The sequence below is a fragment of the Sander lucioperca genome, chromosome 23 (genome assembly GCF_008315115.2).
Source record: "Sander lucioperca isolate FBNREF2018 chromosome 23, SLUC_FBN_1.2, whole genome shotgun sequence".
In the NCBI taxonomy this organism is placed as follows: Eukaryota; Metazoa; Chordata; class Actinopteri; order Perciformes; family Percidae; genus Sander; species Sander lucioperca.
This window is the reverse complement of record NC_050195.1, coordinates 265001-282500: the sequence shown is the minus strand read 5'-3', so window position 1 is coordinate 282500 and position 17500 is coordinate 265001. Positions and strand designations below refer to the sequence as shown.

General features: G+C 45.0%; 1 protein-coding gene across 1 annotated transcript in view; it reads left to right on the top strand.

The window, feature by feature from the left end:
• dnah5l (dynein, axonemal, heavy chain 5 like) overlaps nucleotides 1-17500 on the top strand; it is a 105071-nt gene that overhangs the window by 31956 nt on the left and 55615 nt on the right. Inside the window, exons 30-44 of the mRNA XM_031308623.2 lie at nucleotides 767-847; nucleotides 3374-3628; nucleotides 4337-4486; nucleotides 6000-6118; nucleotides 6193-6329; nucleotides 7643-7805; nucleotides 9423-9534; nucleotides 10963-11091; nucleotides 11428-11627; nucleotides 13176-13329; nucleotides 13413-13523; nucleotides 14560-14715; nucleotides 14837-14965; nucleotides 15057-15272; nucleotides 15750-15896. Of these exons, the coding sequence (XP_031164483.1) occupies nucleotides 767-847; nucleotides 3374-3628; nucleotides 4337-4486; nucleotides 6000-6118; nucleotides 6193-6329; nucleotides 7643-7805; nucleotides 9423-9534; nucleotides 10963-11091; nucleotides 11428-11627; nucleotides 13176-13329; nucleotides 13413-13523; nucleotides 14560-14715; nucleotides 14837-14965; nucleotides 15057-15272; nucleotides 15750-15896 (2259 nt within the window). The remainder of the gene's footprint in view (nucleotides 1-766; nucleotides 848-3373; nucleotides 3629-4336; nucleotides 4487-5999; nucleotides 6119-6192; nucleotides 6330-7642; nucleotides 7806-9422; nucleotides 9535-10962; nucleotides 11092-11427; nucleotides 11628-13175; nucleotides 13330-13412; nucleotides 13524-14559; nucleotides 14716-14836; nucleotides 14966-15056; nucleotides 15273-15749; nucleotides 15897-17500) is intronic.

Genomic DNA, 17500 nt, shown 5'->3' with positions numbered 1-17500 from the left:
GTGTGTGCAGCCATTCTGCTCCGAGGTCGACAAACACTGACACCACTCAGCTCATATACGCTCTACACCAACCCTCATCAGCAGCTGCTCTTTATCCTTTTTTTATCAAACATGACTTCTTTATCTCATCATCAGAGGAAACTTTGCAGCATCAGCTCTCTATCCAGTAATCAATCTCCTTTACATGACTCTAAAACCACAGAGGCTGACGGGTCTTCATACACACATTATTCAGAGAGGAGAGGAAACACCCAGAGATAAGAGAGAGGGGACTGGTGTGTGTGTGTGTGTGTGTGTGTGTGTGTGTGTGTGTCTGTCTGTCTGTCTGTCTGTCTGTCTGTCTGAGTGTGTGTGTGTGTGTGTTTGTGTCTCCATGCATGTGTGTGTGTGTGCGTGTGTGTCTGTGCGTGGGTGTGTTTGTCTGTGTGTGTGTGTGTGTGTGTTGTGCATCTGTGTGTTTGTGTCTCCATGCATGTGTGTGTGTGTGTGCGTGTATGTGTTTGTGTGTGTCTGTGTGTGTGGGTGTGTGTCTGTGTGTGTGTTTGTGTGTGTGTGTGTGTGTGTGTGTGCGTGCGTGCGTGTTTGTGTGTGTGTGTGGGTGTGTGTCTGTGTGTGTGTGCGTGTGTCTGTGTGTGTGTGTGTGTCTGTGTGTGTGTGTGTGTGTTTGTGTTTGTGTGTGGGTGTGTGTCTGTGTGTGTGTGCGTGTGTGTGTGTGTGTGTGTGTGTGTGTGTGTGTTGTTGGACTCTAACAGCCTGGTGTGTTTAGGACCCAGAGGAGCAGGTCCAGACCTTCCTGCAGTCCGACCCCTCGCTGACGGAGTTCAGCTCTCAGATCTCCTTCTACTCGGTGAGTTTATCACACATCACATCCTCTCCTCCTTGTCTCCGTCTCCTGTCAGGTTGTTAGTGGACTCGTATCATTGACCCCCTTTTTGTCCGACATATTATACCAAAGATTCTCTCTAACTAAAGATAGCGCATTACAAATTGCACCAATGATATGAAACTGTACACACTTCCTGTCTCCTAAAGGGGCGTGGCCTCGTCTGAAAGTGTAGTGAACGTTGTGTGGACAAATGAAAAGTTATATTTGTATGGATGGTTTCAGCTTAGACACCGAGCTGGCCAGCGCTCTTAACCAATTTTACAATTGTTTTTTATGAACAAAAAACTTGTTAAAAAATTGACAAAAACATTATTAAAAATAAAAGTCACAAAAAATTGCAAGATAATCAACAAAAACGTTGAGAAAAGTGTAGAAAAAGAACAACAAAATGTTGAAATTTCGGCCCAGAAAAACAAAACGTTGCATGGTCTGCAACGGTTAAAGACCTACTTACCATCACGAACATCAGTTCTGTTAGGTGTGACGTCAGCTCATGTGTGTGTGTGTGTGTGTGTGTGTGTGTGAGTGTGTGTGTGTGTGTGCTCATCTGCGTGTATATGTGTGTGTGTGTGTGTGCGGGTGTGTGGGTGTGTATATGTGTGTGTGCTCATCTACGTGTATATGTGGGTGTGTGGGTGTGTGTGTGTGGATGTGTGTGTGTGTGTGTGTGTGTGTGTGTGTGTGTGTGTGCTCATCTGTGTGTATATGTGTGTGTGTGTGTGTGTGTGCTCATGTGTGTGTGTGTGTGTGTGTGTGTGTGTGTGTGCTCATCTGTGTGTGTCTGTGTGTGTGTGTGTGTGTGTGTGTGTGTGTGTGTGTGTGTGTGCTCATCTGTGTGTATATGTGTGTGTGTGTGTGTGTATGTGTGTGTGTGCTCATCTGTGTGTGTATATGTGTGTGTGTGTGTGTGTGTGTGTGTGTGTGTGTGTGTGTGTGTGTGTGTGTGTGTGTGCTCAGATCTGGTTGGTTCCTGAGACAAAAGCAGGTCTGGAACAAAGTTAATTTTCTCCTGATGTGTCCGTCTGAAAAATATAATTTTATTGTCAGAATATTCTGGAGATATGTGGCTTGATGAAGAATGGCTCCTATAGGACGTGTTTCTTTGATTTTGCTCTTTTATGATAAAATGATGAAAATGATGGGGTTGCGTTTTTTTGACGTTTTATTATTTTATTTTTTTCTGTGTTTTTTTTTTTTTTTTTTACTTTTTTTTGGTTTGACTTTTTTAAAGGAACACGCCGACTTATTGGGACTTTATCTTATTCACAGTAACCCCCAGAGTTAGACAAGTCCATACATACCCTTCTCATCTCCGTGCGTGTTTTAAGGCTGTCTGACGGCTCCAGAGGCATCAGGCCATCACAGATCCTGGAGGTAACCGGCTCCATCTAGCCTAGCTTAGCACAGATCCTGGAGGTAACTGGTTCCATCTAGCCTACTGCTCCCAATAAGTGAGAAAATAACGCCACCATGTTCCTATTTACATGTTGTGATTTGTAGAGTCACAGCGTGTACAAAAAACAACGTAACATGACACACAGCCATCTTCTAACCGTATACATACTGGGAACTATATTCTCAGACAGGTTTGCTGCAAAGCAAATCATTCCGCCCAAGTACTATATTCTTCCGCCTGAGAATATAGTTCCCAGTATGTATACGGTTAGAAGATGGCTGTGTCTCATGTTACGTTGTTTTTTGTACACGCTGTGACTCTACAAATCACAACGTGTAAATAGGAACATGTTGCCGTTATTTTGTCACTTATTGGGAGCAGTAGGCTAGATGGAGCCGGTTACCTGCATGATCTGTGCTAAGCTAGGCTAGATGGAGCCAGTTACCTGCATGATCTGTGCTAAGCTAGGCTAGATGGAGCCAGTTACCTGCATGAGCTGTACTAAGCTAGGCTAGATGGAGCCAGTTACTTGCATGATCTGTGCTAAGCTAGGCTAGATGGAGCCAGTTACCTGCATGATCTGTTCTAAGCTAGGCTAGATGGAGCCAGTTACTTGCATGATCTGTGCTAAGCTAGGCTAGATGGAGCCAGTTACCTGCATGATCTGTGCTAAGCTAAGCTAATGCTGGGGGCGTCAGACAGAGCTACAACACGCACGGAGATGAGAAGGGTATGTATGGACTCATCTAACTCTGGGGGACACGGGGAATAAGATAAAGTCCCAATAAGTCGGCGTGTTCCTTTAAGCTTTTTCTGTCACTTTTGTAGTTTTTTTTCAACGTTCTTTTATCATGTTTTTTTCAAATGCTTAAAAATTTAATGCAACGCCCAAATTCAAAGAAACTAGTGAACTGATAATTTTACTTGTTAAGAGTGTCGTTATTTCGTCGTTATTTTTTGGGGACATTGTGGTTGAAAGAAACCCAAATTTCTGATATAGAAAATTTTAGAAAATGGGTCAAATTTGACCCGTGGAAAAAACAGGAGGGTTAAAGCAAAGTTTTACCCATGATGCCTTGCTGTCCCTGCAGACGCTGGAGGTGCAGATTTCGGAGCTCCCGGCGTTCTGCGCCGTGGGGTCGATCCTCTTCGACGCCGACCAGCTGAAGCTGGCGCTCACTCAGGAGTGTCGTCTGTGGAAACGAGCCTTCGGCGCCGCGCTCAACCGCCGCGCGTCCGCCCGCATGGACGACATCTTCTCGCTCCTGGACGGGCTGACGAAGCGTCTGCAGCGTCCAATCACGGACCTGGAGGATGTCCGAGGAGCCATGGCGGCGCTAAGTGAGGTCAGACATTTCATCACTCATTCATTCAGACAGACGGAGCATTTAACTATACTTCTATCTATCTATCTCTCTATCTATTTATCCATCTCTCTCTCTCTCTCTCTCTCTCTATCTATCTATCTATCTATCTCTCTCTATTTCTCTCTCTCTCTATCTATCTATCTATCTATCTCTATTTCTCTCTCTCTATATATCTATCTATCTCTCTCTATTTCTCTCTCTCTGTCTTTCTCTTTCTCTCTCTCTATTTCTCTCTCTTTATTTCTCTATCTCTCTCTCTCTATTTCTCTCTCTCTTTATTTCTCTCTCTCTCTCTCTATCCCTCTCTCTCTATTTCTCTCTCTCTTTATTTCTCTATCTCTCTCTTTCTCTCTATCTCTATTTCTCTCTCTCTCTTTCTCTCTCTCTTTCTCTCTCTCTCTTTCTCTCTATCTCTATTTCTCTCTCTATTTCTCTCTCTCTCTTTCTCTCTATCTCTATTTCTCTCTCTCTCTCTCTCTCTCTTTTTCTCTCTCTATTTCTCTCTCTATTTCTCTCTCTCTCTTTCTCTCTATCTCTATTTCTCTCTCTCTCTCTGTCTCTCTATCTATCTATCTATCTATCTATCTGGAGTAGATGTACTTAGTTACATTCCATCACTGCATGTATTCATCACCCCGGTGATTATAAATCATCCCTCGTTCCCCTCCTCCCTGTTTGCTGTTTGAGGTTCGGGAGGCGGAGGTTGGCATCGACGCCGGCATCGGTCCGGTGGAGGAATCCTTCGCTCTGCTCAACAAACACGAGCTGCTCTTCAACGACGGGAACGCCGAGCACGTGGACGGCCTGACCTACGGATGGAAAAACCTCAGCGCCCTGGTGAGACGGAGACACGGCAGAGTCCAAACTCTGCTGGACTTGATAGAAAACATCTGTAGCAGAGCCTGGTGTTTCTTTAGACCACTGGTTCTCCAGCTCTTTTCAATAATGTCCCCCCTTTGAACAGGGTTTTTAAGCCATGTGCCCCCTAACCAGCACAAATAATTATTGGTAGAAAAAAAAGTCTCTATAAAGAGGAAGAATACAGCGATGACAGCGATAGATTTACTAAACTACAGCCTGGAGGATGAGAAAAGGAGACAACAACTTGGAAAAAGACGGTAGAAAGAAAGAAGTAAGGCAAGAATAGGTCGAAAATCGTAACAAATACACAGTAGAAAGAAGGGTTACACTTTACTTGACGTTTTCTACATAAGAGTGACATGACACTGTCATGAACGTGTCATAAAACATTATAAACAAGTCATAAATGTTTATGACATAACGCTTTTTTGTGTGTGTGTGTGTTAGTCGGTTTTGTTATGACATGTTCTGGTTCTGGTTCATGTGTCATTCAATTCAGTTCTAGTCTTTTTATAGTATCAATTCATAACAAGAGTTATCTCAGGACACTTTCCAGATAGAGTAGGTCTAGACCACACTCTATAATTTACAAAGACCCAACTATTCCAGTAATTCCCCATTACTGACTGTCACTGTCATGACTGCATCATGTGTGTGTCATGTGTTCATGACAGTGTCATGTCACTCTTATGTAGAAAACTTCAAGTCAAGTGTTACCGAAAGACGTAAGGCAACACTAGGGCGACAAATGTGACAACAAATTAAAATAAGCGACAAACTTCGAAAAAAAAGTTACAAAACCTTTGAACAAAGAGACAAAAACTCCGAGGAAAAAGAGACAGTAGAAAAAAGTAAGGAAGAAAGGCAAGAATAGGTCAAAACAAACGACAAGACCTTCAACAACAGAGACAACAACTTTGAAAAAAGCGACAAACTTGGAGAGAAATAAAGACAGTAGAAGTAACTACAGCCTTGGAACTGAAAAACATTTAGCAAAAAATGTCACGGACCCCCTGCAGTCCTTCAAAGTACCCCTAGGGAGACACGTACCCCCTGCAGTCCTCCAGAGTACCCCTAGGGGGACACATACCCCCTGCAGTCCTCCAAAGTACCCCTAGGGGGACACGTACCCCCTGCAGTCCTCCAAAGTACCCCTAGGGGGACACGTACCCCCTGCAGTCCTCCAGAGTACCCCTAGGGGGACACGTACCCCCTGCAGTCCTCCAAAGTACCCCTAGGGGGACACATACCCCCTGCAGTCCTCCAGAGTACCCCTAGAATAATACTGGTTTGAAAACGTCTTAAACTTTTTTACTTTATTTTTGATTTTTATAGAGTCCTTTCTCTTATTTTCTGATCCTTACATTTGGCTTGCTTTGGCTTTATTGTTTGTGGATCTCAGGAAGACTGGCGAGCACTCTGTGAAAGCTAACGGGGATCCAAATAAAGAGGAAATTAGTACTGATGTGTGTGTGTGTTTTGGTTTCAGGTGGTGCAGAACCAGAACACTCTTGTGAGGATCCAGCCCAGCATGAAGGAAGACCTGCTGTCTGCAGTGCGGAGCTTCCAGAGCCACGTCCAGACTTTCTCCACTGAGTACAATCACAGGTACGCATCAGGGACAAACTCCTATCATGATTTATTATGACATGCAACAGAAAGTCAAACATGTGTGCTTGCAGGGGCCCGGGGGTGGAGGGCTTGGCTCCAGCTGAAGCCAGCGATCGGCTGCAGAGTTTCCAGGCGGAGTTTGATCAGCTGTGGAGGAAATACACCACCTACTCTGGAGGGGAGGCGCTGTTCGGACTGTCTGTTAACGGTACGACTCACTGACTAGTCTCGCATTGCCAGACCTTCCTCCACAGCACAGCGGAAGAAGGTCTGGGTCCCCACAGCATTCCTGGGTTAGGGTTAGCAAACATCTCCTCACTATCTGCTAGCTGCCTGTCCCCTGAACACACTGTAAAAAAAAACGCGGTCTCTGTAGACAGCCCAGGCTCCACAAACGGCAACAAAAACAACCTGCGCCGACCTGCACCACCAAACATAAACAGTCTTCCAGCGTCCCAGCCAATAACCGACAAGAAGGATTTGGTTGAGCCATCACCGCAGCAGTGTTCAGGAAGCACGGAAGGGAGGGGGAGGGGACGGGATGAGGAGGAGGGAGGAGGGAGGGGCGAGCTAGCCTCCATTTTGTTTGACAATACTTCGAACGTCAACAAGAAGTGATGTCACCCAACAATCGCTTAGAGCACCTTTAAAGCTGTTAGAATAATCTCATTATGAAATGACAGACAGGACCACTGAAGTAGTTAAAGTTCCTTTTACTTGAGAACCCAACAAGGAGGCAGTCTCCGCACTACAGAATAGTACAGACAGTGACCTAACAAAAAGCTCTCCACAGCCGCCCTTTATAACACCAAGTGAAAAGCAATAAATCATGATACAGAGTTGATGTCGTCAATTGTTATCTTGTCAGAGTCGATGACGTCTCCCCTATCTGGTCTGAGAGGGCATGTATGCCCTCAGGAACACGCCGTGCTCAGACAAGGACACGCAATGGCTCCATGTTATCTTGTTTTAGAGTATTCAGTATATTATTCTATGCAAACAGTTTAATAATAACAAGAGAGAAAGTATGTAAATCAAAATTTCTCCAACAAAAGCATGTTCAAATAAAGTGTACACATGTTCTAGTAGAAACCCAAAATATGAACCTGAAAATGAGCATAGTATGGGACCTTTAAACCAATCACAATCATCTTGGGGTGGTGCTAAGCTCCGGACGGAGCCACGGTGCCTCTGCTAAATAGTCTCAGGAAGGAACTTGTTTTGGTGGAACATGTGGACGTTCAAAAGTAGTTTTAGTCGTGCAACAGAAAACTCAGATTAGACAGATAGTCTAGCTAGCTGTCTGGATTTACCCTGCAGAGATCTGAGGAGCAGTTAACCATAGTCCTCACAAATCCACCGGAGGTTAGAACGCCAACACAAAGGAAGAGGACGGTAACGGACATCTGGCGGATCTTCCGGCGGCACCGGAGCAATCCCCTAAATGCATCATCGTCGATATAGACAACTGACTGACTTCCTTCTCTTCTTCCTTACTAATCATCCCTCTCTTCCCTGCAGAGTATCCAGAGCTGCAGAGGATCAAGAGGGAGCTCTCTCTGCTGTCCAAACTCTACACTTTGTATAACTCCGTCATCGACAGCGTCACCGGATACTACGACATCCTGTGGGCCGACCTCAACATCGAGAAGATCAACACCGAGCTGCAGGACTTCCAGAACAGGTTCAGCACGGAGGAACATTCGTTTACAGTATTTAAGATTGAAATTAAAAGACTGAGATAATATAGGTAGTCATTTAACTTAGAGCTGTTCTTTCGCATTCTGAGCTTGAGATGATCATTCATGGTTTTATATCATCCCGGCTTGATTACTGCAACTCCATTTTCACTTGTCCCAGGACCGTCTACAACTAGAGTGTGGTCTAGACCTACTCTATCTGTAAAGTGTCCTCAGATAACTCTTGTTATGATACTATAAATAAAATTTAATTGAATTGAATAGAACCCTATTGCAAGGCCGTTGACCAGGTCCAGCAGGATGAGTGTGATCACTCTAATTTTATACTCATTACATTGACTTCCAGTCAAGTTCAGGATCAAATTTAAAGTTCTTGTTCTGAATTATGAAGCTTTGGTAAAGCATGGTCAGGCACCTGTTTATATCTCTGACCTGCTCCATCCGTACACCACTAACAGGTCCCTCAGGTCTTCTAACCAGGGATTACTGGTGGTCCCACGTGCACTTGCTTAAAACTAAACCGTTCCTTTGAAGCGGTGGCTCTGACTCTGTGGAAGGTCCTTCCTATTACCTTACGTTCTGCAGTCTCTGTTGATGCTTTTAAAAAGCAGCTGAAGACACACTTGATTAAATTCGCTTTTGACTTATGTTTGTAACTTTGGGTTTTAGGTTTTAATCTTTTAAAGGTCCCATGACATGGTGCTCTTTGGATGCTTTTATATAGACCTTAGTGGTCCCCTAATACTGTATCTGAAGTCTCTTTTATATAGACCTTAGTGGTCCTCTAATACTGTATCTGAAGTCTCTTTTATATAGACCTTAGTGGTCCCCTAATACTGTATCTGAAGTCTCTTTTATATAGGCCTTGGTGGTCCCCTAATACTGTATCTGAAGTCTCTTTTATATAGACCTTAGTGGTCCCCTAATACTGTATCTGAAGTCTCTTTTATATAGACCTTAGTGGTCCCTAATACTGTATCTAAAGTCGCTTTTATATAGACCTTAGTGGTCCCCTAATACTGTATCTGAAGTCTCTTTTATATAGACCTTAGTGGTCCCCTAATACTGTATCTGAAGTCTCTTTTATATAGACCTTAGTGGTCCCCTAATACTGTATCTGAAGTCTCTTTTATATAGACCTTAGTGGTCCCCTAATACTGTATCTGAAGTCTCTTTCCCTAAATTCAGCCTTGGTGCAGAATTACAGCCACTAGAGCCAGTCCCACAATGAGCTTTCCTTAGGATGTACCATTTCTGTGTCTGTAGCTTTAAATGCTGTTGAGGAGGAGAGGGGGGGGGCAAGGTGGAGGGGGGGGGTGGTCTTGACCAGCTGCCACTTTGCTTGTTTGAAAGCCATGATGTCTCTCTCTCTCTCATGGGTGGGCCAAATTCTCTTTTTCTCCTTTCTTATTTTCTGTTGGATCTTACTGCATTTTTACTAATGTTAATCATGTGAAGCACTTTGTGACTTTGTCTGTAAAAGGTGCTATATCAAATAAACTTATTATTATATTATTATTATTTAGCTTCTGTATTTCCTATCGCCACTGGGCAGCACTTATTGCTCCGTCTCTCACTGGGTCTTCTTTTGTGTTTTTCAGGATCCGGAAGCTTCCGAAGGCGTTGAAGGAGTGGCAGGCCTTCAGAGATCTGAAGAAAACCATCGATGACTTCACTGAGACCTGCCCTCTGCTCTACATGATGGCCAACAAGGTCTGACTGTTTGACTTCACTTAGAATAAATGTAAAAGTAGGGTGTGGAAGTGTTTGATCAATCAGCGTTGTTAGACACATGTTACGCCGCTGACCAGGGGCATCATTTATAAAACTAGACGGCAAATTTGCGTCAGAAGTGGTGTACGACAGAAACATAGGATGTGAGTAACACAGAAAACGAACGTGAAACGCCCCAAATTTATATTCATTCATACCGACATGCGCAGAGAGGAAAACAAAACAAAGGAATTTCACTCAATGTGAAGTTGTTGAAGTTGTAGGATGTTTGGGGGGCACACTGTAGAGTGACAACATGTTGCAGACGCAGTTAATGCCACAGCCTCATGAGGTCGGACTGTGCCGTAATTAAAATTAAATGGTCCGGTATTAAAGGAACACGTCGACTTATTGGGAATTTAGCTTATTCACCGTATCCCCCAGAGTTAGACAAGTCCATACATACCCTTCTCATCTCCGTGCGTGCTGTAAGGCTGTCTGACGGTACCAGCGGTATCAGGCCAGCACATAACATGCAGGTGAATGGTTCCAGTAATCCTACTGCTCCCAATAAGTGAGAAAATAACGCCACCATGTTCCTATTTACATGTTGTGATTTGTAGAGTCACAGCGTGTACAAAAAACAACGTAACACGAGACACAGCCATCTTCTAACCGTACACAAACCGGGAACTATATTCTCAGGCGGAAGAATATAGTACTTGGGCGGAATGATTTGCTTTGCAGCAAACCTGTCTGAGAATATAGTTCCCGGTTTGTTTACGGTTAGAAGATGGCTGTGTCTCGTGTTACGTTGTTTTTTGTACACGCTGTGACTCTACAAATCACAACATGTAAATAGGAACATGGTGGCGTTATTTTCTCACTTTTGTCACAATTCGGAGCGATAGGGTTACTGGAACCATTCACCTGCATGATCTGTGCTAGGCTAAGCTACCAGTGGAGCTGCCAGACAGCGTTACAGCACGCACAGAGATGAGAAGGGTATGTATGGACTTATCTAACTCTGGGGGATACGGGGAATAAGCTAAAGTCCCAATAAGTCGGCGTGTTCCTTTAAAGCGCCCAGCGCTACACCGAGAAAGGGTTTTGCCATGGGACACCGGATGGATGGATGGATGGATGGATTGTTGGATGGACTGTTGGATGAATGGTTTCTCTTAGTGCTCCTCTCTGTACAAGGGCCCAAAACAGGACAGAGATCCAACAGGACAGCTCGAGGCAGTCGGAACCGGCTCCTCGTTTGCCAGCATGTCTTCCTCCAACTGCTGAACTGGAGATGCTTATATGTGCATTTGTCTCATCCTGCATTGACTACTGTAACACACCTTTCTACTCACTGAGTATGTCTGCTCTGGATGGTGAAAGCTGATAATAACCATGTGTTTCTCTGACCGTGTCCTTCAGGCCATGCTGTCCCGACACTGGACTCGTCTTAGCGAGCTGACCGGTCACAGCTTCCACGTGGAGTCAGAAACTTTCTCCCTCAGAAACATCATGGAGGCGCCGCTGCTGCAACACAAAGAAGACATAGAGGTACTGGTGCTGAAAACACGGCAGCTGTTAACACACAGACGCAAATAAAACCTCTGTTTAACCTAGTCTCGCTTTGCCAGACCCTCCTCCACAGCGCGATAAAGGAAGGTCTGGCTACTCCACAGCATTCTGGGATGGGTGGAAAACATGCTCTGGTTTAATGGCATTTCTTTAAACCAATCAGAATCGGCATGGGCGGCACTAAGCTCCGCACGGAGCTGCTGCCAAATAGTCGTGCGAGAGAAATCTCAGATTGGACAGATATACATAATATGAAAATACTGCCTCTGTGTCTGAAAGAAGGCGCCTGATTGGACTGTTTCCCCGCTGTGTCAGGATGTTTGTATCAGCGCGGTGAAGGAGCGGGACATCGAGGCCAAGCTGAAGGACGTGGTGGCCGAGTGGAGCAGCCAGACGCTCAGCTTCGCCTCCTTCAGGAGCCGAGGAGAACTGCTGCTCAGAGGAGCAGACACAGCCGAGAAGATCTCCAACATGGAGGACAGTCTGATGGTGCTGACGTCACTACTGAGCAACAGGTGAGGGGGGGGTGTGACAAGGAAGGAAGGAAGGAGGAGACAAAGTAGGAAGGAAGGATCAGACAACAAAGTAAGAAAGAAGGAAATGAAGGAATTGGGAAGAAAGAGGGTTGGATTGAAAAGGAAAGAAAGACAGAAAGGAAGGAAGGAAGAGACAAGGAAGGAAGTGGGAAGGAAGAAAAGAGGAAACAAGGAAAAAACAACGAAGGAACAGGAGAGGAACAAAGACTAGGAAGGAAGGAAATAATGAATGGATGCATGGATGAATTATTGGATAGATTGTTGGATGGATGGATGGATGGATGGAGTGTTGGATGGATGGATTGATGGATGGATGAATGGATTGTTGGATGGATGGATGGATGGATGGATTGTTGGATGGATGGATGGATTGTTGGATGGATTGTTGGATTGTTGGATGGATGAATAGATGGATGGATTGTTGGATGGATGGATGGATTGTTGGATGGATGGATGGATAGTTGGATGGATGGATTGTTGGATGGATGGATGGATTGTTGGATGGATGGATAGTTGGATGGATGGATTGTTGGATGGATGGATGGATTGTTGGATGGATGAATAGATGGATGGATGGATGGATTGTTGGATGGATGGATGCATGGATGGATGGATGGATAAATGGATGGGTGGATGGATGGATGGATTGTTGGATGGATGGATGGATGGATGGATGGATGGATGGTTGGATGGATGGATGGATGGATTGTTGGATGGATGGATGGATTGTTGGATGGATGGATGGATTGTTGGATTGTTGGATGGATGGATTGTTGGATGGATAGATTGTTGGATGGATGGATGGATGGATTGTTGGATGGATGGATGGATAGATGGATGGATTGTTGGATGGATGGATGGATGGATTGTTGGATGGATGGATGGATGGATTGTTGGATGGATGGATGGATGGATGGATGGATAGATGGATGGATGGATTGTTGGATGGATGGATGGATGGATTGTTGGATGGATGGATGGATGGATTGTTGGATGGATGGATGGATGGATTGTTGGATGGATGGATGGATGGATGGATAGATGGATGGATGGATTGTTGGATGGATGGATGGATTGTTGGATTGTTGGATGGATAGATTGTTGGATGGATGGATGGATGGATGGATTGTTGGATGGATGGATGGATAGATGGATGGATTGTTGGATTGTTGGATGGATGGATGGATGGATTGTTGGATGGATGGATTGTTGGATGGATGGATGGATGGATTGTTGGATTGTTGGATGGATGGATAGATTGTTGGATGGATGGATGGATTGTTGGATTGTTGGATGGATGGATGGTTGGATGGATGGATGTATGGATGGATGGATGGATGTATGGATGGATTGTTGGATTGTTGGATGGATGGATGGATGGATGGTTGGATGGATTGTTAGATGGATGGTTGGATAGATGGATGGATGGATGAATGAATGGTTGGATGGATGCATTGATGGATGAATGAATGGATGGATGGATGAATGAATGAATGAACTGTCTGCCTGTGGTCCTCCGTCCTGCAGGTACAACGCTCCGTTCAAGCCGGCCATCCAGCTGTGGGTCCAGAAACTCTCCAACACCTCTGAGATCATCGAGAAGTGGCTGTCGGTTCAGAACCTCTGGATCTACCTGGAGGCCGTGTTCGTGGGCGGGGACATTGCCAAGCAGCTGCCTCAGGTCACATGACCGTCACGTTAAATGTTTTTAAACCTTTTGTCTCACATCAGATAGAAGTTAAGGTTTATCTTTGACTCGTGCAGGAGGCCAAACGTTTCCAGAACATTGACAAGTCGTGGCAGAGAATCATGCAGCGAGCGCACGACCTTCCCAACGTGGTGCAGTGCTGCGTGGGAGACGAGACGCTCAGCCAGGTGCTGCCCACGTGCCTCTGAGCAACACGTCACTCACATTACTCTGCCATGGTTTTTAAACATGAGACTGTTTCTGTATCTGAACAAAATAATGGACGTAGCATCGACGTCACCCATTGGTTGGTGGACTGCCCTTTGGAAGCCTTTAGTCTGGCAATTTGGCCGTCGCCATTTAGCTTTTTTTTAATCTGATGTGACGATTTTGGCTGGGCGGAGCTAGGGAGGATGGCACGGCCAAGCCGGTGTTGTTTATGGTTGCAGTGGCACTGTGCTAAGCTAAATGCTAAAGAGGGAAAGTTGCTGATTTTCAAATTTTATGAAGCGCGTCATCTCAGTGGTACGGAAGAGGATTAGGGCCACACGTGAAAAACTCAAATACATTTTTCACATGAGGTCCCATTGCATGAAAATGTCACTTTATGAGGTTTTTTAACATTAATATGAGTTCCCCCAGCCTGCCTATGGTCCCCCAGTGACTAGAAATGGTGATAGGTGTTAGGGGACCACTAAGGTCTATATAAAAGAGACTTCAGATACAGTATTAGGGGACCACTAAGGTCTATATAAAGAGACTTCAGATACAGTATTAGGGGACCACTAAGGTCTATATAAAAGAGACTTCAGATACAGTATTAGGGGACCACTAAGGTCTATATAAAAGAGACTTCAGATACAGTATTAGGGGACCACTAAGGTCTATATAAAAGAGACTTCAGATACAGTATTAGGGGACCACCAAGGTCTATATAAAGAGACTTCAGATACAGTATTAGGGGACCACTAAGGTCTATATAAAGAGACTTCAGATACAGTATTAGAGGACCACTAAGGCCTATATAAAAGAGACTTCAGATACAGTATTAGGGGACCACCAAGGTCTATATAAAGAGACTTCAGATACAGTATTAGAGGACCACTAAGGCCCATATAAAAGCATCCAAAAAGCAGCATGTCATAGGACCTTTAACTGTCTGTCTGTGACAGTTGTTGTTAGGATTCATTCTTGATTCAAACTGACTTCTTCCTCCACCTCCAGTTGCTCCCTCACCTCCTGGAGCAGTTGGAGTTTTGTCAGAAGTCTCTGTCCGGTTACCTGGAGAAGAAGCGCTTGGTTTTTCCTCGTTTTTTCTTTGTTTCTGACCCCGCCCTGCTGGAGATTCTGGGCCAAGCCTCTGACTCGCACACTATACAGGTAACACCCCCTTACATAAACATCTTTGTTCCAGGTTTTTATTCCCCCTGCGGTTATTTTTTTGTAGTTTTAAAATCTCATATTTAGGCCCAAACTGTCTCCGTCTGTCTCTGTCTCTCAGGCTCACCTGCTCAGTCTGTTTGACAACGTTAACAGAGTTGTTTTCAATGAGAAAGTCTACGACCAGATCATCAGTTTTCAGTCTCAGGAAGGAGAAACTGTGGAGCTGAGCCAACCTCTCCTGGCACAGGTATACATGCATACACGCATTCACGCACGCACGCACGCATGCATGCAAATAGCATTGGTCGACCCCTAACGGTTCAACGTGTCTCTTCCAGGGGAACGTGGAGATGTGGTTATGTGAGCTGCTAGCAGGCGTGAGGCAGACCCTCCATGCTATCATCCGTCAGGCCTACCTGGCCATCAGCGACCCAAAGCTGAAGCTGCTGGAGTTCCAGTCGGCGTTTCCAGCTCAGGTTGGCCTGCTGGGCATCCAGATGATCTGGACCAGAGACGCAGAAGATGCTCTCGTACTCAGCAAGTCTGACAAGAAGGTGCTTTTCTTTTGAAAAACAGGAGCAGAGGGGGGGCAGCGGTGGAAGAACTATTCAGATCCTTTACTTCTGTAAAAATACCACACTGTAAAAATACTCTGTTACAAGTTAAAGTCCTGTATTGAACATGTTCTTTAAGTAAAAGTGTGTAAAAGTAAAGAACAATCCTCCCATTGTAGAAAGTGTAAAGGATCCAAACAGTTGTGTGTGTAATGGTCTGATCATCTCAGCGTGACTTGTAGCCGTTATATCGTTGGCTAGTTTACTTTAATCAAACATCAGATTTTATAAACTACATGTGTTCTGTGTGCAGTAATCTTAACGTGTAAAGTAACTAGTAACTAAAGAAACTAGTAACTAAAGCTGTAACAGATGAATGTAGTGGAGTAACTAAAGTAACTAGTAACTAAAGCTGGAACAGATGAATGCCACGCAGATCCTCTCCCCTTTACTGTCTTTTATCTGATTGGCTGACAGATCATGCAGACGACCAATCAGAAGTTCCTGGACATCCTCAACGAGCTGATCGACATGACGACCAGGGAGCTGAGCAGAAACGAGAGGACCAAGTACGAGACGCTCATCACCATCCACGTCCACCAGAGAGACATCTTCGACGAGCTGGTGGGTTCGACGGACAGATGAAAGAATATGGTTTATTATTAGGGATGAACCAAATCCAGGATTCGGATTCGGCTGAATATTGGGCTTTTTGACGGGGTTCGGTTTCTGCCGAACCGAACCCTACGCTTGCACTAAGTGCGCTACGCTGGTCGACGTAATGACGCCGCCGTTGATTACGGGAAGGTGTTTACGTAGGTGGAGCGTTCAATGCAGTAGGCTGTGAGGAAGTGAAAATGGAACTGGTGAGCAGAAAAAGTGTAGTTTGGCAGAACTTTCAGTCAAAAGAAGGCCATTCAAGTCCAGCTACATGTTCAATCTGCAATGCTGATTAGTCTGGTGGTGGCGAGGACCCTAAACTATACACAACATCACCGCTGTTACAACATCTGGTATGAAACATCTGGAAGAATACGAGTTGTGCATGAAGGAATCTACAGACAGCAGCCAGAATGCAGCAACTTCAGGTACGGCAAAGGAAGGACAGTCACTGTGGAAAACTTGTGTTAACCAGACGACCATTACCAGCTTTGTTAGCCCTACACCGAACAAGCAGTGCGCCTCAGATCACCCACGAGCCAAAGCCATTCATGCAGCAATTGGGAAAATGATAGATAGGATTCGGTATTCGGTATTCAGCCGAAACCCAAAAATCTGGATTTGGTGCAACCCTACTTAATATGGATCAAAGTATCATGTTTATTATTAGTGCTGTCAGTTAAACGCGTTATTAACAGCGTTAACGCAAACACATTTTAACGGCGTAAATTTTTTCATCGCAAGATTAACGTTCTTTTTGGCCTAGCAAACTTTGTAGTTTTTTAACATGCTGTTGCAACAACTAGTAACGTTAGAAAAACTACAACACCACACTGGATCTAGCTATACAGCGGAAACCAAACAACAGGCACGCCACACACACTTGTTTGGGCTCGCGAGCCGGCCAAAGAGTAGTAGGCTAACATTACGTTTTGAGTGGATGGCGAGCGCGAGACGCCGAAATGGATGCCAATAAGATTCTGAATGGAAAGTTTATTTTTAAAAAGTTGCCAAATGGTTCCATTGACAAGACCAAAGTGATCTGTGTGTTTGGTCGTTGTGAACTGAGCTATCATCGCAGCACGTCCAGTCTGAAATACCACTTGATGGCCAAGCACACGGCTGATGGCCAAGCACACGGCTGATGGCCAAGCACACAGCTGATGGCCAAGCACACAGCTGATGGTCAAACACACAGCTGATGGCCAAGCACACAGCTGATGGTCAAACACACAGCTGATGGTCAAACACACAGCTGATGGCCAAGCACACAGCTGATGGTCAAACACACAGCTGATGGTCAAACACACAGCTGATGGTCAAACACACAGCTGATGGTCAAACACACAGCTGATGGCCAAGCACACAGCTGATGGTCAAACACACATCTGATGGCCAAGCACACAGCTGATGGCCAAGCACACAGCAGATGCCAATTCTCCGCCCCCTCGTCAAAGCCAGGCGACAATGGATGACTTCAGACAGAAGCAAATGGATACCTCAACTAAGAACAAACTTACTGCAGCCATAGCTAAATAGGTGCTACTGCATGTAGGCCTTTTCCATGT